General features: G+C 36.4%; 1 protein-coding gene across 1 annotated transcript in view; it reads right to left on the bottom strand.

Annotated features, from left to right (window-relative positions):
• The window catches only part of LOC122676747, a 173,904-nt gene that overhangs the window by 32,403 nt on the left and 117,655 nt on the right, over window positions 1-23,846 (bottom strand). The window contains exon 6 of the mRNA XM_043876332.1: window positions 3,935-4,046. Coding sequence (XP_043732267.1) covers window positions 3,935-4,046 — 112 coding nt within the window. The remainder of the gene's footprint in view (window positions 1-3,934; window positions 4,047-23,846) is intronic.

The raw sequence follows: 23,846 nt of genomic DNA, 5'->3' as shown, positions 1-23,846 counted from the left end.
GATAAACAACATTGATAAACCTTTAGCCAGATTCAGCAAGAAAAAAGGGGAAAGGGTTCAAGTTAATAAAATTAGAAATGAAAAAAGAGAAGTTTCAAATGACACCACAGAAATACAAAGGATTATAAGAGACTACTACAAGCAACTACATGCCAATAAAGTGGACAACCTAGAAAAAAATGGACAAATTCTTAGACAAGTACAAACTGACAAGACTGAATCAGGAAGAAACAGAAAATATGAGTAGACAAATCACAAGTATTGAAATGGAAAATATGATTTAAAACTTCCAACCAACAAAAGTTCAGAACTAAATGTCTTCATAGTTGAATTCTATCAAACATTTGGAGACGAGTTAACACCTATCCTTCTGAAACTATTTCCAAAGACTGCAGAGGAAGAAACACTCCAAAATTCATTCTATGAGGCCACCATCACCCTGATAAAACGATATAAAGATACCACACACAAAAAAAGAAAATTAAAGGCCAATATCACTGATGAACATACAAAAAATTCTTTAAAAGATATTAGAAAATTGAATTAAACACCACATTAAAAAAAATCATATACCAAGATCAAGTGGAACTTACCCCAGAGATGCAAGGATTCTTCAATATATACAAATCAGTGTGATACACCACATTAACAAATTGAAAATAAAAAATATATGATAATGTCATAGATGCAGAAAAAGCTTTTGACAAAACTCAACACCTATTTATGATAAAAACTCCAGAAAGTGGGAATAGAGAAAACGAACCTCAACATAATAAAGACCACAAACAAACCCACAGCTAACATCATTCTCAGCAGTGAAAAACTGAAAGCATTTCCTCTAAGATTAGGAGCAGGACAAGAATAACCATTCTCACCACTTTTATTCAACAGAGTTTTGGATGTCCTATCCATGGCAATTGAGAAGAAAATGAAATAAAAGGAATCCAAATTGGAAAAGAAAAAGTTAAACTGATACTGTTTGCAAATGACATGATACTACACACAGAAAATCCTAAAGATGCTGCCAGAAAACTACCAGAGCTCATCAATTAATCTGGTAAAGTTGCTGGATAAAAAATGTTGAATTCCTATACACTAGCAACAAAAGATCAGAAAGAGAAATTAAGAAACCAATCCCATGCTACATTATATCAAAAAGAATAAAATACCTAGGAATACATCTATCTAAAGAGGCAAAAAGACATGTACTCTGAAAACTATCAGATGCTGATAAAATAAATCAAAGTTGACAAAAACAGAGAGAAAAACCATGTTCTTGGGCTGGAAGAATAAATATTGTCAAAATGATTATACTAACCAAAGCAATCTATAGATTCAATGCAATCTCTATCAAATCCCCAGATTTTTTTGTGTTCATTTCCTGTGTTCCCCAGATTGTGTTCATTTTTCACACAATTGAACAAAAATCTTTTTAATTTGTATGGTAACACAAAAGACCCCAAATAGCCAAAGCATTCCAGAGAGAGTAAAACGAAGCTGGAGGAATCAGGCTCCCTGACTTCAAACTATACTACAAGTCTAGAGTCGTCAAAACAGTATTGCGCTGGTACAAAAACAGAAATACAGATCAATGGGACAGAATAGAAAGTCCAGAGATAAAGCCATGCACCTCTGGTCAACCAATCTATGACAAACGAGGACAGAATATAAAATGGAGAAAAGACAGTCTCTTCAACAAGGGGTACTAGGAAAACTAGACAAATACATATAAAAGAATTAAGTCAGAACAACATACACAAAAATAAAATCAAAATGGAAGGCTGGATACTATAAAATCTTTAGAGAAAAACATAGGCAGAACACTCTCTGATATAAATTGTAGCAATATCTCTCTGATCCACCTCTTAGAATAATGAAAATAAGAACAAAAATAAAATGGGACCTAATTAAGCTTAAAAACTTGCACAGCAAAATAAAAAGATAACCCACAGAATGGGAGAAAATATTTGCAAATGATGCAACTGATAAGGGATTAATCACTAAAATATACAAATAGCTCATGCAGCTCAATATCCCGCCCCCCCCCAAAAAAAGGACAGAAGATCTAAATAGACATTTCTCTAAAGAAGACACACAGAAGGCCAAAAAGTACATGAAAAGATAATGTCGCTAATTATTAGAGAAATGCAAATCAAAACTACAATGAGGTATCACCTCACACTTGGTTAGAATGGTCATCATTAAAACGTCTACAAACAATAAATGGTGGAAAGGGTGTGGAGAAAAGGGAACTCTTCTATACTGCTGGCTGGAATGTAAATTGGTACAGCCACTACAGAGGTTTGTTTAAAAACTAAAAATAGAGCTTATGTATGATCCAGCAACCCCACTCCTGGCCATATACCTGGACATAAATCATACTTTGAAAAGATAGTCACTGTATCATTATTCACAATAGCCAAGACATGGAAGCAACTAAAATGTCTATTGACAGAGGAATGCATAAAGAAAATGTGGGATATATATATATATATTATATATATAATATATATAATACAATAAAATATTACTCATAAAGAAAATGTGGGATATATATATATAATATATATAATACAATAAAATATTACTCAGCCTTAAAGAAAGAATGAAATAATGTCATTTGCAGCAACATGGATGAACCTGGAGGGCATTATGCTTTGTGAAACAACTCAGAAAAAGAAAGGCAGATACTATATGTTATCACTTATATGTGCAGTCTCTTACTAGGAGAATGGATAAGGAAAATGTATTCAATGTATACTATGTCAGAGATAGAAGTAATAAACTAGATGAACACATAACAATAATAATGTCTTAAAATCATAACAAGTAAATAAAACAAGAAATAAGATGTGAACTTTAGCACAATACTATCTATGTAAATTTAAAACACACATGAAACAACATTATATGATTTTTAAGAATACAAATGGAAAACATGCCTATCACAATAAGTAACACTTTGAACACATACATTACCTGCTGAACTCTTTTCTAAATATACTAATGTACTAATTTAACTCTCGAAATTCTAACCATTATTATCCCCAATCTATAAATAAGGAAATTGAGGCACAGAGGGATTATATAGCTAGTGGGTGGCAGATGTGGGGTTTAAACCTTGGCATTCTGACATCAAAGGCTATGCTCTTAGTCTTCCCCGAAATGTACATGAAGAGGAGGTATAAAATTACAATGGTGGATACAAATATTATGCCCTGAAAAATGACTGACTTAACTTCCTGCGGGCTTCCCTGGTGGCTCAGACGGTAAAGAATCCTCCTGCAATGCAGGAGGCCTGGGTTTGATCCCTGGGTTGGGAAGATCCCCTGGAGGAGGAAAAGGCATCCCACTCCACTATTCTTGCCTGGAGAATCCCCAAGGACAGAGGAGCCTGGCAGGCTACAGTCCATGGGCTTGCATAGAGTTGGACACGACTAAGTGACTAAGCACATAACTCCCTGCACCTGAGATCTAAAAAAGAAAAAAAGCTTATTACTAAATCTCATTTGTTCCTCACAACTCTTAATCAAATACTTATATTAAAATGGCAGACATATTATGTAGCTGATTCTTTATGATTCTAAAATTTTGAATCTTCATCTTTAACTTTATGTTTTCTATGATAGAAGGCCTAATTGGGTATGCTATATCTGTGAAAAAAAAGAAGGGTGTACTATTTTTCCACTTTTCTAGGACAATTAACTGTATAAGAGTCATTTATTCTCAACATAAAGTAGGCCTTTTCAGCAGATGGATATCTATATTAAGTTCTAGGTTTTAGCAAACAAAGCTATTGTGATAGCTATGTTTGCACACTTCTTGCTAAGAGTACTGTTACTTTAGACAGTGACATCGAAAGAGATTATGTGATCATAAGCGATATGACATTTATGGCAAAATAAAAATAGAGCAAAATACAAAGTAATCTTACAGTAGAACGCTTCCAGAAGTGAGCAATTTCATCGATATTTTTTGCAGGATGAAGCAAGAAGTAGTTCTTCCATTCATCCCAGTCTACTGTCATTGTTCCATCTCTATCAATGCTGAAATTCAAAAAACATTTATAACAAAGCTAGCAACATTATAAAAATTAATTAAACACTTACTACATATTTATTGTAGAAGCCACTTCTTTGGGCTTCAACAATTTTCCCATCTTCAATAAAAGTTTATTTTTTGGAATAGTTTAAGACTTTCAGAAATCTTAGAGAATATTTATTGAGATTCATTGCACAACCTATTAAGATAGTACTGAGAGTTCCCACATATCCCCACATCCAGTTTCCCCTAATGGTAACATCTCATATTATTATGATATATTTGTTACAATTAATAAACCAATATTGATATATTATTATTATTAACTAAAGTTAAGGCTTTAGGTCCTTTAATGTCCTTTTTTTGTTTTAGGGTCCCACCTGAGATACCACAAGCCATTTGGTCATTATATCTCCTTAAGACTTTCTTGGCTATGAAAGTTTCTCAGATTTTCATTGTTTTTTGATAACTTTAATAGTTTCAGGATATGCTGATCCAGATATTTTGTAGAATACTCCTCTAATGGAATTTATTCTGTATTTCTTTTTAATTATTTACTTGTATGTGTTTCTCTCATACTTGCCTATGATCTTTCAAAAAGAAAGACAATTTATAAGCCACTTCTACATCTTTAGCACTAAGTACTCAATGTTGAATGAATAAATAAATGAATAAAATGGACTGAAATTTAACCTTATACCTTTTGACTCTCTCTGGTAGTATTTTTCCCCTGACGCTCTTCTCCTTTAATTCTAAAAGAACATAAAATCAGGCTATCCTGCCAATCCTTTTAAAAATGTTTCATTGTAAGTAACCTTACTTCTTGTTTAATTGTATGAAGGTTAGAGAACATATTCTACATGATTCAAATTCTATTTAGTTTTTCACATTTACTTTATGACCCACCATGTGGTCAATTCTTGTGAATTTTCTATGGGTCCTTAAAATAATGCATACCCTGCAGCTTTTGAGTGCAATATTCTAGTTATGCTTGTTAGGTAAAGATTGACGGTGTTGGTGGTGGTGGTTTAGTCACCAAATCGTGTCCAACTCTTGTGACCCCATAGACTATAGCCCACCACACTTCTCTGTCCATGGGATTTCCCAGTGGTATTATTGAAATCTTCTATTTTTACTGATATTTTCCTGTGTGCTTGTATTATTATTGAGAAATGTGCAATAAACTTTCTTACTACAATCATTGATTCATCTTGCTTTATAAATGAGACTACATTTTTAGATCCATACATATTTAGAATTGTTATATATTCTAGGTGAATTAAATCTCTAACAGCTATAAAATGCTTCTTTTAAGTTTTGTAATGAATTTTGCCTTTGCCATTCTTTTTTCTTAAACAAAAGGAGATGTTAGCAACATCAGTAAGATAGCAGAGTAGGAGGTATCAGCCTTCCTCCCCCAACAAGAAAACTATAGTTAGACAGCTATCCAGAAATAAGAATATCTCTGGGAGGGTTCAAGAATCCAATTAAGAAACTATAACAACATGGTGGAGTAAAAAAAAAAAGTGGAGAATGGTCACACAGAAACGATCACTGATGAGGCTCACTTAGCTGATACGTGTGGAGACGGCAAGAGACAAAGAAGGGTGCGGGTTGACATCAACCACGTGGCAGGTGTCATCACCAGCAGCCTTTGCCAATGAGGACTTCAACAGGCCCCACAACAGCCATAGATTCCCCACAGTTTTCACAGTGAAGGAACCTGAAGTGGCATCGGTGCAGACCCCAGAGCCTGCTCCACAGAGAACACTGGCAGCTTTTGCCGCCGAGGTAAACAACAGATGTTGCTGCCATGGATGCACTGGAGAGGGAGATGCTGTGCACCCTCACCAGAGGGAGCCACTATTGCACCATCCTGGCACCAGGCCTGTCACCGCCATAATCCCTGAGCCCCGGCTGCTCCCCCATGCACCCACTCTTCAGGCCCCAGCGCACAGCTGCTCTAGCACACGTGTTCAGACCCCTGCTCGGCAGCTGCTTGGTTCACACCTGCATCTCAAACACCAGAGCCACTGTGACCACAGGCTAGTTAGTGCCTTGGGCCCCAGAGCCACAGTCACTGTACAAGAGCCTACACTTCAATCCCCAGCTCCGCGGCTTTTCCAAGCATGGTTGCACCTCAGATATTGAAGGCACTGCCAAGGAGAACTTAGCCAACATGCTGAACCTTGGAACTACAGTCAATCCATGAGCATCTGTGCTCCAGACCCTGGCTCAAAGGCTGTTCCACAGGTACCTGCATATCAGTACCTGTGCACTACTATCACAGGGGACCTTGCAAGCTGAATCCAGCACCATGACTGATCCCCTTAGCCAGGACAGCACCACTGGAGACAAGGAGATCAAGAGGTTTCCAGAAGACGTGAGCATTAAAGACTCCAACAGTCCTCATCACATTGCAGACATCTGCAGCCTTGGCCATTGAGGATCCTGGTAATCTTCAGTGATGCCAACGTCAGCTGACAGAGTTACACAGAAATTATGTCACTGGGCTTCTCACAGAATCAGAACTACCACACACACCCCACCTGGCACCCTTGTACCTACCCAAAAGTGAAGGTCTTTCCCCACCAAAACCACTCTGAAAAATCTGAAAGACTTCAGACTTCAGACTCCATCAAATGTGCATATATCAATTCAAGGATACAAGAAACATGAAAAATCAAGAAAACATGACACTGACAAAAGAACAAAATACTTTTCAGTAACTGATCTCAAAGAAATGGAAGTCTACAAATTGACAACAAATTCAAAATAATTGTTTTAAGGAAGTTAAGCAAGTTATAAGAGAACACAGATAGACAACTCAATGAAATCAGGAAAAGAAACACATGGACAAGATGAGAAGTTCAACAGAGAGACAGAAATCATAAAAAAAAATCAAAGAGAAGCTCTGGAGATGAAGATACAATGAATGAAATGAAAAATGCAATAAAGAATATCAACAAAAGACTTAAGAAAGACAAAGAATCTATGAGCTCAAACATAGATCATTTGAAATTATCCTGTCAGAGAAGAATAAAAGAAAAAATGAAAAACATCTACATGAATTATGGACAAGAAAAACAATATATACATTAAGGGTGTCTGAGAAGGAAAGAGCGAGAAAAGGGGCAGAAAGCGTCTTTTAAAAACTAATGGCTGAAAATTTCAGCCAGATTTGAGGGAGCTTCCTTGATAGCTCAGTTGGTAAAGAATCCGTCTGCAATGCAGGAGACCCTGGTTCAATTCCTGGCTCAGGAAGATCTGCTGGAGAAGGGATAGGCTACCCACTCCACTATTCTCAGGCTTCCCTTATGGCTCAGCTGGTAAAGAATCTGCTTGCAATGCAGGAGACCTGGGCGGGGAAGATCCCCTGGAGAAGGAAAAGGGTACCCACTTCAGTATTCTGACCTGGAGAATTCCATGGACTGTATAGTCCGTGGGGCCACAAAGAGTTGGACATAAGTGAGCGACTTTCACTTTTTCATGAACATCTAGGTACATGGAACTCAAAAGTCCCCATACCTAATGAGGACTTCTCCAAGACACATTATACTAAAATTGTCAAAAGTCAGAGACAAAAATTGTCACAGAGAAGAGAGAATTTTGAAAGCAGCAAGAGAAACAAAATTCACTTCATACAAGGTAACTTCCCTGAGGCTATCAGCAGATTCCTCAGCAGATATCTTACAGTTCAGGAGAGAGTGGGATTAAGAAGAGATAGTTTCCCAGGCAAACAAAACCTGAGGGAGATCATCACCCCCCAGACCTGCCTCGCCAGAAATACTAAGTGGAATTCCTTAAGTTGAAATGGAAGAACACTAATTAATATCATGAAAACATATGAAAGAATAACACTCACTGGTGAAGGTACATCAGATTGAGAATACTCTAGTACTGTAATGGTAGTGTATAAATCACTTAACTGTAACATAAAGGATAAAAGACAAAAGCATTAAAAATAACTATAGCTACAATAATTTATTAATGGGTATACAATATTAAAAAACATAGTAATTTCAAAAATTAACATGTTGGGGGCAGTAAAGGGGTTCAGTTCAGTAGCTCAGTTGTGTCCAACTCTTTGCAACCCCATGGACTGCAGCATGCTAGGCTTCCCTGTCCATCACCAACTTCCAGAGCTTATTCAAACTCATGTCCATTGACTTGGTGATGCCATTCAACCATCTCATCCGCTGTCGTCCCCTTCTCCTCCTGCTTTCAGTCTTTTCCAGCATCAGGGTCTTTTCCAATGAGTCAGTTCTTCACATCAGGTGGCCAAAGTATTGGAGCTTCAGTCCTTGCAATGAATATTCAGTACTGATTTCCTTTAGGGTTGACTGCTTTGATCTTCTTGCAGTCCAAGGGACTCTTGAGGGTCTTCTCCGACACCACAGTTTGAAAGCATCAATTCTTTGGCACTCAGCTTTCTTTACGGTCCAACTCTCACATCTCTACATGACTACTAGAAAAATCATAGCTTTGACTATACAGACCTTTGTTGGCAAAGTAATATCTCTGCTTTTTAATGCTGTCTAAGTTTGTCATAGCTTTTCTTCTAAGGAGCAAGCATCTTTTAATTTCATGGCTGCAGTCACTATCTGCAGTGATTCTGGAGCCCAAGAAATAATAAAAGGGGTAGAATTTTTGTATGCAAAGTTAACTTGTATTCAGCTTAAAATACTTTATAAGATGTTTTATGTAAGCTTCATGGTAATCACAAAGCAAAAAGCTATAACAGACAAGAGAAAAAGAAAGCAATCAAAGCAATTACTACAGAAAGTCACAAAATCAAAAAGAAAGATGTCTAGAGAAGAATAAAGGAACAAAGAAACTACAAGCCATTAAAAAACAATTAAGAAAATGATAATAGTAAGTCCTTACTTATCAATGATTAAATTCTCCAAACAAAAGTCATTGAGTGGCTGAATAAACTTTAAAAAACAACACTTAGCTTCTTGCTGCCTAAAGGAGACTCATTTCAGCTTTAGGGATACACATAATCTCAAGGAGAAGGGATGGGAAAAGATAATCCATGCAGATAGAAACCAAAATAGAGCAAAGTAGGAATAACTAGAGTTTAATTCAAAAACTATAAAAAAAAGACAAATAATGAGATTATATAATAATTAAGAGGTCACTTCATTAACAGACTATAATTATAATATTCATATATATTATATGAACCAAATATTGAACTAAATATATTAAGCAAATACTAACAAATCTGAAGGTAGAAACAGACAGCAATGAAACAACAATATGAGACTTCACTCTCCCACTTTGAACAACAGATAAACCATCCAGACAGAAAATCAGTGAAGAAACAATTAACTTGAACTACACATTAGACCAAATGAACCTAAAAAACAAATACAGCAGCAGAACACATAGTCTTCTCAACTGCACATAGAACATTCTCAAAGATAAATCATGTCTTAGGTCACAAAACAAGTCTCAACTTTAAGACTGAAATCATATCAAGTATCATTTCTGACAATAGTATGAAACTAGAAATCAATAACAAGAGGAAAACTGGAAAATTCACAAGTACATAGATATTGAACAACACTCCTCTGAACAACCAGTGGGTGCAGGAAGATATCAGAAGAGAAATAAAAAAGTCTCATGAAAAATAAAAATAGAAACACAATGTAACAAGTCTTATAGTATGCAGCAAAAGCAGTTCTAAGAAGGAAGCTTATAGCAATAAAGGTCAACATTTTTTTTTAAAGAAAGATCTCAAGGGGAGGAGCTAAGATGGCTGAGGAATAGGACGGGGAGACCACTTTCTCCCCTACAAATTCATCGAAAGAACATTTGAACGCTGAGCAAACTTCACAAAACAACTTCTGACCGCTAGCAGAAGACATCAGGCCCCCAGAAAAGCAGCCCATCATCTTTGAAAGGAGATAGGACAAAATATAAAAGATAAAAAGAGAGACAAAAGAGCTAGGGACGGAGACCCATCCCGGGAAGGGAGTCGTAACAGAAGAAGTTTCCAAACACCAGGAAACCCTCTCACTGACGGGTCTGGGGGAAGCTTTCGAATGTTGGAGGGCAACCTAACTGGGAGGAAAAATAAATAAAATCCACAGATTACATGCCTAAAAGCAACTCCCAGCAGAAAAGTACCCCAGACCCCTGCATCCGCCACCAGCAAGTGGGGGGCGGAACGGAGAGGAGCGGGAGGCAGTGCTTAGGGTAAGGACCAGGCCTGAATGCCCTGAGGGCAATCGGAGGGAGCTAACGTGAGATAGCAACTTAAACTGTGGGATAGCAAGAGAGAGAGAGAAAATTAAACAGCCTGAACACACTGTGGGCCGTTTCAGAACAAAGGGACTGAGCAATTCCAGAGAAGTGCTAGCCGGCTGCAGACCGGTCCATCCCCCGCCGGAGGCAGGAGGCAGCGGGGAAGGGAAAGGGGCAAACTTGGTTCCAGAGGCGGCATCACCTACCAAACTGCAAACAGGCTTCCAGTCTCTAACCAAAGACTTCCTGAGATTCTGGATGGCCGACATCCACCGGGAGGGTCGTGGCTAGAGGCCAGCTCAGGGGAACAGACACAAGGTGCACGCAACTGCCTGGCGCGCGTGGAAACTGAGGCAGGGACCACGGAGGGGAGAAGGTGCACCGCACCCAGGGAGAGTGCGCCCGTCAAGCTCCTGGCTGCCTGAGCTGCTCGGGCGGGGGAGGCACAAAACGCAGGCCCAACCGAGTCCGCGTTTTTGTGGAGTACCCGAAAACTGGAACAGCATGCCACACAGGGCCCGCTCCATATAGAGCAGCTGGGAGCCTGAGCAGTGTAGACGGGGAAAGCACACACCCGTGAGCGGGGGCAAACCCAGTGTGGTCGGAACACTGCGAGTGCTCCCCACACAGGCCAGTGACATTTGTCTGCAGCGCCCCGCCCTCCCCGCAGCAGGACTGAACAGGCGAACCTGAACAAGAGACCACCTCCGCCCGCCTGGGTCAGGGCGGAAATGAGGCTCTGAAGAGACCGGCAAACAGAAGCCAAATAAACAAAGGGAACCGCTTCAGAAGGGACCGCTGCAACAGATTAAAATCCCTGTAGTTAACACCGACTACACCGGAAGGGGCCTATAGATATCAAGAAGTGTAAGCTGGACCGAGGAGCTATCTGAAACTGAACCAAACCCACACTAACCGCAAAAGCTCCAGAGAAATTCCTAGATATATTTTTACTTTTCTTTTTTAATAAAAAAAAAACTTTTTTCTTTTCTTTTTTTAATTTTTTATCTTTTATTTTCTTTTAAAATTCACTATTATTCCTCCATTACTCTTTAACTTTCATTTTCATTTTCATATGTTTTTACTACTTTTTTATTAGAAAAAAAAATTTTTTTCTCTTTTTATTTTTTTCTCTTATTTTCTTTTAAAGTCCTCTATTACTCCCGTATTATTCCATAATTTTCATTTTCATTTCACTATAACCTTGTAAAAAAAAAGAAGAGGCCCTAATTTTAAACTGAACTTCATATATATTTCTAAAATTTTTTGTTTTTGTTTTTAATATTGTATTTTTAAGAGTCTAACATCTACTCTAGATTTTTAATCTTCGTTTTTCAGTATGTGATATAAATTTTGGACATTTAAGAATCCAATATTCAGTACCCATTTTTACTCAGGAGTGTGTTGATTACTCTCTCCCACTTTTGACTCTCTGTTTTCTCCCTCAGATCACCTCTATTTCCTACCTCCCCCATCTCTTCCCAATCCAATTCTGTGAATCTCTGTGGGTGTCTGGGCTATGGGAACACTTTGGGAACAGAGAACTGCGTAGATCTGTCTCTCTCCTCTTGAGTCCCCCTTTTTCTCCTCCTGCTCATTATCACCCTCCTCCCTCTCTTGCTCTTCATGTAACTCTGTGAACCTCTCTGGGTATCCCTCACAGTGGAGAATCTTTTCACCATTAACCTAGAAGTTTTATTATCAGTGCTGTATAGTCGGAGAAGTCTCGAGACTACTGGAAGAATAAAACTGAAATCCAGAGGCAGGAGACTTAAGCCTAAAACCTGAGAACACCAGAAAACTCCTGACTACATGGAACATTAAATAATAAGAGACCATCCAAAAGCCTCCATACCTACACTGAAACCAACCACCACCCAACAGCCAATAAGTTCCAGAGCAAGACATACCACACAAATTCTCCAGCAACGCAGGCACATAGCCCTGAGCGTCAACATACAGGCTGCCCAAAGTCACACCTAACACATAGACTCACCTCAAAACTCACTACTGGACACTCCATTGCACTCCAGAGAGAAGAAATCCAGTTCCACGCACCAGAACACCAACACAAGCTTCCCTAATCAAGAAACCTTGATAAGCCAAATGTCCAAACCCACCCACTGGATGAAACCTCCACAATAAAAAGGAAACACAGACCTCCAGAATAGAGAAAGCCTACTCCAGACACAGCAATCTAAACAAGATAAAAAGGCAAAGAAATACCCAACAGCTAAAGGAACATGAAAAAGGCCCACCAAGTCAAACAAAAGAGGAGGAGATAGGGAATCTACCTGAAAAAGAATTTAGAATAATGATAATAAAAATGATCCAAAATCTTGAAAACAAAATGGAGTTACAGATAAACAGCCTGGAGACAAAGATTGAGAAGATGCAAGAAATGTTTAATAAGGACCTAGAAGAAATAAAAAAGAGTCAATTAAAAATGAATAATGCATAATGCAATAAATGAGATAAAAAAAACACTCTGGAGGGAACCAACAGTAGAATAACAGAGACAGAAGATAGGACAAGTGAGGTAGAAGATAAAATGGTGGAAATAAATGAAGCAGAGAGGAAAAAAGAAAAGAGAATCAAGAGAAATGAGGACAACCTCAGGGACCTCTGGGACAATGTGAAATGCCCCAACATTCGAATCATAGGAGTCCCAGAAGAAGAAGACAAAAAGAAAGGCCATGAGAAAATACTCAAGGAAATAATAGTTGAAAACTTCCCTAAAATGGGGAAGGAAATAGTCACCCAAGTCCAAGAAACCCAGACAGTCCCAAGCAGGATAAACCCAAGGCGAAACACCCCAAGACACATATTAACTAAATTAACAAAGATCAAACACAAAGAACAAAATATTAAAAGCAGCAAGGGAGAAACTACAAATAACACACAAAGGGATTCCCATAAGGATAACAGCTGATCTATCAATAGAAACCCTTCAGGCCAGAAGGAAATGGAAGGACATACTTAAAGTAATGAAAGAGAATAATCTACAACCTAGATGACTGTACCCAGCAAGGATCTCATTCAGATATGAAGGAGAAATCAAAAGCTTTACAGACAAGCAAAAGCTGAGAGAATTCAGCACCACCAAACCAGCTCTTCAACAAATGCTAAAGGATCTTCTCTAGACAAGAAACACAGAAAGGTTGTATAAACGTGAACCCAAAACAACAAAGAAAATGGCAAAGGGACCATACGTATCAATAATTACCTTAAATGTAAATGGGTTGAATGCCCCAACCAAAAGACAAAGACTGGCTGAATGGATACAAAAACAAGACCCCTACATATGCTGTCTACAAGAGACCCACCTCAAAACAAGAGACACATACAGACTAAAAGTGAAGGGCTGGAAAAAAATATTTCACAAAAACGGAGAACAAAAGAAAGCAGGAGTCGCAATACTCATATCAGATAAAATAGACTTTCAAATAAAGGATGTGAAAAGAGACAAAGAAGGACACTACATAATGATTAAAGGATCAATCCAAGAAGAAGATATAACAATTATAAATATAGATGAACCCAACATAGGAGCACCGCAATATGTAAGGCAAACGCTAACGAGTATGAAAGAGGAAATTAATAGTAACACAATAATAGTGGGAGACTTTAATACCCCACTCACAACTATGGATAGATCAACTAAACAGAAAATTAACAAGCAAACACAAACTTTAAATGACACAATGGACCAGCTAGACCTAATTGATATCTATAGGACATTTCACCCCAAAACAAACAATTTCACCTTTTTCTCAAGTGCACACGGAACCTTCTCCAGAATAGATCACATCCTGGGCCATAAATCTAGCCTTGGGAAATTAAAAAAATTGAAATTACTCCAGTCATCTTTTCTGACCACAGTGCAGTAAGATTAGATATCAATTACAGGGAAAAAAATTATTAAAAATTCAAACATATGGAGGCTAAATAACATGCTTCTGAATAACCAACAAATCATGGAAGAAATCAAAAAATTCAAAATATGCATAGGAACGAATGAAAATGAAAACACAACAACCCAAAACCTACGGGACACTGTAAAAGCAGTGCTAAGGGGAAGGTTCATAGCATTACAGGCTTACCTCAAGAAACAAGAAAAAAGTCAAATAAATAAGCTAACTCTACACCAAAAGCAACTAGAAAAGGAAGAAATGAAGAATCCCAGGATTAGTAGAAGGAAATAAATCTTAAAAATTAGGGCAGAAATAAATGCAAAAGAAACTAAAGAGACCATAGCAAAAATCAACAAAGCTAAAAGCTGGTTTGTGGAAAAAATAAACAAAATTGACAAACCATTAGCAACACTCATTAAGAAACAAAGGGAGAAGAACCAAATTAACAAAATTAGAAATGAAAATGGAGAGATCACAACAGACAACACTGAAATAGAAAGGATCATAAGAGACTACTACCAGCAGCTCTATGCCAATAAAATGGACAACTTGGAAGAAATGGACAAATTCTTAGAAAAGTATAACTTTCCAAAACTGAACCAGAAAGAAACAGAAGATCTTAACAGACCCATCACAAGCAAGGAAATCGAAACTGTAATCAGAAATCTTCCAGCAAACAAAAGCCCAGGACCAGATGGCTTCACAGCTGAATTCTACCAAAAATTTAGAGAAGAGCTAACACCTATCTTACTCAAACTCTTCCAGAAAATTGCAGAAGGTAAACTTCCAAACTCATCCTATGAGGCCACCATCACCCTAATTCCAAAACCAAAGATGCCACCAAAAAAGAAAACTACAGGCCAATATCACTGATGAACATAGATGCAAAAATCCTTAACAAAATTCTAGCAAACAGAATCCAACAACATATTAAAAAAATCATACATCATGACCAAGTGGGCTTTATCCCAGGAATGCAAGGATTCTTTAATATCCACAAATCAATCAATGTAATACACCACATTAACAAATTGAAAGATAAAAACCATATGATTATCTCAATAGATGCAGAGAAAGCCTTTGACAAAATTCACACCCATTTATGATTAAAACTCTCCAGAAAGCAGGAATAGAAGGAACATACCTCAACATAATAAAAGCTATCTATGACAAACCCACAGCAAGCATTACCCTCAATGGTGAAAAACTGAAAGCATTTCCCCTAAAATCAGGAATAAGACAAGGGTGCCCACTCTCACCACTACTATTCAACATAGTTTTGGAAGTTTTGGCCACAGCAGTCAGAGCAGAAAAAGAAGTAAAAGGAAACCAGATAGGAAAAGAAGAAGTGAAACTCTCGCTGTTTGCAGATGACATGATCCTCTACATAGAAAACCCTAAAGACTCTTCCAGAAAATTACTAGAGCTAATCAACAAATATAGTAAAGTTGCAGGATATAAAATTAACACACAGAAATCCCTTGCATTCCTATACACTAACAATGAGAAAACAGAAAGAGAAATTAAGGAAACAATACCATTCACCATTGCAACAAAAAGAATAAAATACTTAGGAGTATATCTACCTAAAGAAACAAAAGACCTATACATAGAAAACTATAAAACACTGATGAAAGAAATCAAAGAGGACACAAACAGATGGAGAAATATACCGTGTTCATGGATTGGAAGAATCAATAGTCAAAATGACTACACTACCCAAAGCAATCTATAGATTCAATGCAATCCCTATCAACCTACCAATGGTATTTTTCACAGAACTAGAACAAAGAATTTCACAATTTGTATGGAAATACAAAAAACCTCGAATAGCCAAAGTAATCTTGAGAAAGAAGAATGGAACTGGAGGAATCAACCTGCCTGACTTCAGACTCTACTACAAAGCCACAGTCATCAAGACAGTATGGTACTGGCACAAAGACAGAAATATAGATCAATGGAACAGAATAGAAAGCCCAGAGATAAATCCACGAACCTATGAACACCTTATCTTCGACAAAGGAGGCAAGGATATACAATGGAAAAAGACAACCTCTTTAACAAGTGGTGCTGGGAAAACTGGTCAACCACTTGTAAAAGAATGAAACTAGAACACTTTCTAACACCATACACAAAAATAAACTCAAAATGGATTAAAGATCTAAATGTAAGACCAGAAACTATAAAACTAGAGGAGAACATAGGCAAAACACTCTCCGACATAAATCACAGTAGGATCCTCTATGACCCACCTCCCAGAATATTGGAAATAAAAGCAAAAATAAACAAATGGGACCTAATGAAACTTAAAAGCTTTTGCACAACAAAGGAAACTATAAGCAAGGTGAAAAGACAGCCCTCAGATTGGGAGAAAATAATAGCGAACGAAGCAACAGACAAGGGGTAATCTCAAAAATATACAAGCAACTCCTGCAGCTCAATTCCAGAAAAATAAATGACCCAATCAAAAAATGGGCCAAAGAACTAAACAGACATTTCTCCAAAGAAGACATACAGATGGCTAACAAACACATGAAAAGATGCTCAACATCACTGATTATCAGAGAAATGCAAATCAAAACCACAATGAGGTACCATTACTCGCCAGTCAGGATGGCTGCTATCCAAAAGTCTACAAGCAACAAATGCTGGAGAGGGTGTGGAGAAAAGGGAACCCTCTTACACTGTTGGTGGGAATGCAAACTAGTACAGCCACTATGGAAAACAGTGTGGAGATTCCTTAAAAAACTGGAAATAGAACTGCCATATGACCCAGCAATTCCACTTCTGGGCATACACACCGAGGAAACCAGATCTGAAAGAGACACATGCACCCCAATGTTCATCGCAGCACTGTCTATAATAGCCAGGACATGGAAGCAACCTAGATGTCCATCAGCAGACGAATGGATAAAGAAGCTGTGGTACATATACACCATGGAATATTACTCAGCCATTAAAAAGAATTCATTTGAATCAGTTCTAATGAGATGGATGAAAATGGAGCCCATTATACAGAGTGAAGTAAGCCAGAAAGATAAAGACCAATACAGTATACTAACACATATATATGGAATTTAGAAAGATGGTAACGACAACCCTATATGCAAAACAGAAAAAGAGACACAGATGTACAGAACAGACTTTTGGACTCTGTGCGAGAAGGCGAGGGTGGGATGTTTAGAGAGAACAGCATCAAAACATGTATATTATCAGGGTGAAACAGATCACCAGCCCAGGTTGGATGCATGAGACAAGTGCTCGGGGCTGGTGCACTGGGAAGACCCAGAGGGATCGGGTGGAGAGGGAGGTGGGAGAGGGGATCGGGATGGGGAATACATGCAAATCCATGGCTGAATCATGTCAATGTATGGCAAAAACCACTACAATATTGTAAAGTATTCAGCCTCCAACTAATAAAAATGAATGGGAAAAAAAAGAAAGATCTCAAATAAACAACCCAATTGATCCCTCAAGGAATAAGAATAGAAGAAAAAACTAAGGCCAAAGTTAGCAGAGGAGAAAAAAATAATAAAGATCAGAGCAGAAATAAATACCAAAACCCAAAGCCACAGAACAAAAGATCACCAAAATTAAAAGCTTGTTTGTTTAAAAAGGTAAACCAAATTGGCAAACTTTTAGCTGGACTAACTTAAAAAAGAGAGAAAAGACTCAAATAAATAAAACCAGAAAAGAATAAGGAGACATCAAGACTGATGCCACAAGAACACAATGGGTTATAAGACACTACTATAAACAATTATACGCCAACTAATTGTAAAATCTAAAAGAACTGGATAAATTCCTAGAAATATACAACCTAGCAAGACTGAATCATGAAGAAACAGAAAATCTGAACAGAGTAATGACTGAACAGATTGAATCAGTAAACAAAAATGTACCAACAAAGAAAGTCCAGGACCAGATGGTATCGCTGGTAAATTCTATCATAAAGAAGGAAATCTCACCATTTGCAACAACATGGATGCACTTTAAGGGCATGATGCTAAGTAAAATAAGTCAGACAGACAAAGACAAATACTATATGATCTCATTTACACATGGAATCAAAAGAAAGAAAAAGAAAGGAAGAAAAAGACCTTATAGATAGAGAAAACATATCAGTGGTTACCAGAAGTGGAGGGGGTTAGGAGGTAGGTGAAATGGGTAAAGGGGATAGTCAAAGGCACAAAACTTAAAACGTCAAGGATATAATGTACAGCATGGTAACTATAGTTAATAATACTATTTTGCATACTTAAAGTTTCTAAGAGGGTAAATCTTAAAAGTTCTCATCATAAAAAAAAATCTATAACTATATACGGTGACTGATGTTAACTAGACCTATTGTGGTGATCATTTCACATTATATACATATATTGAATCATTATGTTATACACCTGAAATTAATATAATATTATGTATCAGTTATACCCAAATTTAAAAAACAAGTAAATTTAAGTTTTAACTATAAGAAAGTGTTCTTATCATAAAAATAATAACAATAATAAGAGGGTGGGAAGAAACTTTAAGAAGTAATGAATACATTTATGGCATAGATTATGGTTATGGTTTCCTGGGTGTATGTGTGTGTGCATGCTAAGTCGCTTCAGTCGTGTCAAGACTCTTTGCGACCCCATGGACTGTGCCCACCAGGTTCCTCGGCCCATGGGATTCTCCAGGCAACAATCCTGGAGTGGGTTGCCATTTCCTCCTCCAGGGGATATTCCCAACCCAGGGATCAAATCCACGTCTCCTGCATTGGCAGGCAGATTCTTTACCACAGAGCCACCAGGGAAGCCCTCCTGGGTATACACTTGCTAACAAATTCATCAAGTTGGATACATAAATTATGTACTTTTTTATACTTCAACAAAATTGAAAAAATTTTAAATCAATTACTTAAGAGAATTAAAACCATTCTTTGACCTAGAAGCAGGAAGAATCTTTTTCTGAGGACTTTATAAAGAATACTTCCTGTTTTAGTCAATAGCATTTCAACAAATTTCTTAGGGATCTTTTGTAAAACATTGTCAATAAAAGGTGATGCTATCAGAACTAAAAAGAAAGGAAAGAAATGAAGAAAGAGAAGAAAGAAGCTATACTTATAACCTCCAGTCACTAATATTAAACAAAAATTAAAACTATTAAAAATAAGGGTAAGGGCTGACCTTTGTATAATCTTTTTTGCTTGAGTTTCAGAAATATTTATACCCAGTGATTTCAAAACAGCAATTATTTCTGAAGTTTCTATTATTCCTTTAAAAAAGTGAAAATATGTCAAGTTAACGAATCTGAAAAGATAACAAGGCAAAATATACTTAGAAGGCAATAGCCTTTAAAAGTCCACATATTTTATAGGTCTATAATCCCACACTCGCAACCCAAAGCTTAAAAAGTTCTAAAAATGTAAAGACTTCTTGTAAATTTTGGCACCAAAATTCACTATATGACAAAACCTGCCTTAAGCTGATGTGAAGTTAATCTTAGTCAATTATTTTTCTAATCCAATATGGTTATTCATTTGTTTCACTGAAGAAATATTCATGTACATAATTGCACAGTGGTGCTCCAGACCCCACCTGGAGTATTATATCAGTTCAGTTCAGTTCAGTCGCTCAGTCATGTCCGATTCTTTGCGACCCCATGGACTGCAGCATGGCAGGCCTCCCTGTCCATCACAAACTCCCAGAGTTTACCCAAACTCATGTCCATTGAGTCGGTGATGCCATCCAACCATCTCACCCTCTGTCGTCCCCTTCTCCTCCCGCCTTCAATCTTTCCCAGCATCAGGGTCTTTTCAAATGAGTCAGCTCTTCGGCATCAGGTAGCCAAAGTATCAACAAAGTATCAACAGCCTCAACATCAGTCCTTCCAATGAACATTCAGGACTGATTTCCTTTAGAATGGACTGATTGGAACTCCTTGCAGTCTAAGGGACTCTCAAGAGTCTTCTCCAAAGAAGAGTATTATATAACATATCACATATGTGCTATATTGCTTTTCTAAAATCCAAATTCTAAATTTCTAATCATATCTGGTCCCAAAGGCTTCTAATCAGAGATTACAGATCTATAACAGATATTGATTATTGACTTACTTGGAAATAAAAAGCTGATTCTGAAGATCTGATTCACGGGCATGAAAATAAGGCTACTCAACATTTTATAAGGTTAAGTTTTAAAAGAAATAGCCTACATAAAATAAGATGCAACACCAAACTCTTTTTAACACAAGCATATCTGATGTTAAATAACTCAAAACTACTAATATATGTAATACAAGCCTATCACACATTTCAATCTCACACTGCTAGATGTTCTGAAGGAAAAATTAAGTATTCCATACTGTCCTCAAGCCCTAAACCACATATATAGTCATGTCACTACTCAAAATTAAAAAAAATCTTTTAATTCTTCCCATGCAAACAAATAGTTGAGGATACCAAATATGAAAAAGAAAATTTTAAAAAATCAACTTTAGTGTCACCTAGATAAAAACTATATAATGTCAAAAAACTAACATAAATTCAGTCATAACTTTATATTTTACTTTACTAACCATAGCTGCATATGCATGCATTTAAAATATGCATAAGTAAAAACAGTATACATATATATGAGCTATATTATTTATGTAGCCTATAAACAAAGCCCAAAATTCATATGTAGAAACTCAGATTCTTTACAATGACTCTGAGGCCCCTAGTGTGGAATTTCCCGTGGAATTTATATAGGGTGGAATTTACTGGCCTGCCTAGAAGTTTTTTTCAAATGAGGAAGCTGAATCCTCTGTCTTATGCCATTATATTCCATTATATCCCATTATAATTTTCAAACACTATACAATAATTTTTTTAATTTTTTTACTATTTTTTACTATTTACTAAAAATATTTAGTAAAACATTACTAAAAATTACTAAAAAATATTTAGTAAAATATTACTAAAAAATTACTACAAATATTACTATTTACTATTCAAATCACTATGCTAAATGTGAAAGAAGTCAAAGATTAATGAATCAAACACCCCAAGGAGTTTACCAGTTTGTATGCATGCACTAATTATTTTAAAAATATATCACTCTGTTATTGTATGTCATAGAAGAGCTATGAATAATGTGCAGTGGAAAGATAAAGGAATGAAAAACAAGAGTCACAAATGAAGTACTATAAAAGGATAAGCAAGAGACCACCAAAGAAACAAAAGCATTTCAACAAAAGGTAGAGTATAAACATGGCAAACTTATTTGCTTAACAAAGATAGATTGAGAACTTACACATAGTAGTAGAAAGCAGGATAGCAGGTACTTTGGAGGGTGGTGGTGATTTGGAGAGGATACAAAATGGATTTTTCTGAGATGCTACTAATATTCTGCTTCTTTATCTGTATGTTGTTTTCATGTTGTATGTTTGCCTTGTAAAAATTCATGAAGCTTTTACTTATAATGTATGCACTTTGCTATATATGTTATATATCAATGAAATTTTCCCCAAAAAATAATAAGTTAGGGCCAAATTTGAAATGGCATTTTAACAAGCTATGTCTGACAATTTCCCAATTCTGCCTTTGTTCTCCCTGCAAAAAAAAAAAAAAAAACTTTCTTCAGGATAGAAAGCCCAGGTATAAAGTCATGTACTTATGGTCAATTAATCTACAAAAAAAGAAGACAAGTATATACAGTGAAGAATACAAGAATATACAATGGAGTCTCTTCAATAGTGGTGCTGGGAAAACTGGATAGATACATTTAAAAGAATGAAATTAGAACATTTTTAACACCATACACAAAAACAAACTCAAAATAGATTAAACACTTAAATGTAAGACTATAAAACTCCTAGAGGAAACAGTAAGCAGAACACTCTTTGACAAAAATTGCAGCAATAGTTTTTTGGATCTGTCTCCTAGAGTAATGGAAGCAAAAGCAAAAATAAATAAATGAGACCTAATTAAACTTAAAAGTTTTGCACAGCCAAAGAAATCACAAAACAAAATGAAAAGACCACCTATGGACTAGGAGGAAATATTTGCAAATGAAGCAACCAACAAGAGATTAATATCTGAAAACTACAAAAAGCTAATATATCTCAATATTAAAAATAATAATAATAATAAGCAGAAGACATAAACTGACACTTCTCCAAAGAAGACATACAGGTGGCTAGCAAGTATGTGAAAAGATGCTCAACAACACTAATTATTAAAGAAAAGCAAAATTACAGAGAGGTATCACCTCACACCAGTCAGAATGGCCATCATTAAAAAGTAATTTCACCTCCAAGTAATAAAAATAATTGGGAGAAAAAATAAAATAAAATACAAAAAAAAGAAAAGAATTTTTTAAAAAAGAAAAAAATCTACAATAAAAAATGCTGAAGAGGGTGTGGAGTAAAGCGAACCCTCCTAAACTATTGATGGGAATGTAAATTTGTGCAACCACTATGGACAACAGTATGGCGGTTCCTTAAAAAACTAAAAATAGAGTTACCATATGATCCCCACCAATCCCACTCCTGGGCATATGTCCGGAAAAGATGAAAACTCTAATTTGAAAAGATATATGTACCCCAATGTTCACGACAGCATTATTTACCACCATTGCTTTACCAACAGCCAAGATATGGAAGCAACCTACAAGTCCATTGATGGATGGATAAAAAAGATATGGATAAAGAATATTCCATGCATACAATAGAATATTAGTCATAAGAAAAAACAAAATATTGCCATTTGCAGCAACACAGATAGACCTAATCATACTAAGTGAAGTAAGTCAGACAAAGACAAATATCATATGATATCACTTCTAAGTGGAAGCTAAAATAATGATTCAAATGAGCTTATTTGCAAAACAGAAATAGATTCACAGACATAGAAAATAAATTTATGGTTATCCCAAAGGAATAGGGTGGAGTAGAAATAAATTAGAAGGCTGAGATTAACACATACACGCTAACTGTGTAGAGGACATAAACAACAAGGTCTTACATGTATAGAACACAGACTGTATTCAATATCTTGTAATAACTTATAATGGAAAAGAATCTGAAAAAGAATAATATACAACTATATACATATATAAAGAACATATATAAGTAAATCAATTTGTTGTATACTTGAAACTAATACAACATTGTAAATCAACTATACTTAAATTAAACAAACAAACAAACAAAAAAACCCGAAAATACAGTAGAAGAGAGCAGAGATGAATGGTACCATGTGTTGACCTTCACATTAGGGAGATAATAAGGAGTGGCAAACACTATGGTCTATGGGGAGCGGATATCTGTACAAATGGAGTAATTGCTACTAAACCCCACTGATTTTTACCATGTTGTAAAGTGGGTCATCTGTTTCATTTTAAAGAAAACTGGGAAAACAAATTTTTACATGAAATCTCCCAATTTTATATGTTAAATAAAAAATAATTTAAAAAAAAAAACTCCTTTCTTTCCAATTCTGTTTATATATTGACCCAGAAGATAACTAAAGTGTTCCTGAGCACAATTAGTCTCCCTCTATCACTCGTAGAGCAATTATCATAGTCTAGCTTGTGTATGGCTATTCATTCTTCTTATTTTGCCCAAAACTGTCTGCTTCTGAAAACCTTTGTTAACACAGTTCCTAGT

Source organism: Cervus elaphus, chromosome 20, assembly GCF_910594005.1.
Source record: "Cervus elaphus chromosome 20, mCerEla1.1, whole genome shotgun sequence".
Taxonomy (NCBI): Eukaryota; Metazoa; Chordata; class Mammalia; order Artiodactyla; family Cervidae; genus Cervus; species Cervus elaphus.
Note: the sequence above shows the minus strand (reverse complement) of the source record. Positions and strands in the feature narration are given on the sequence as shown.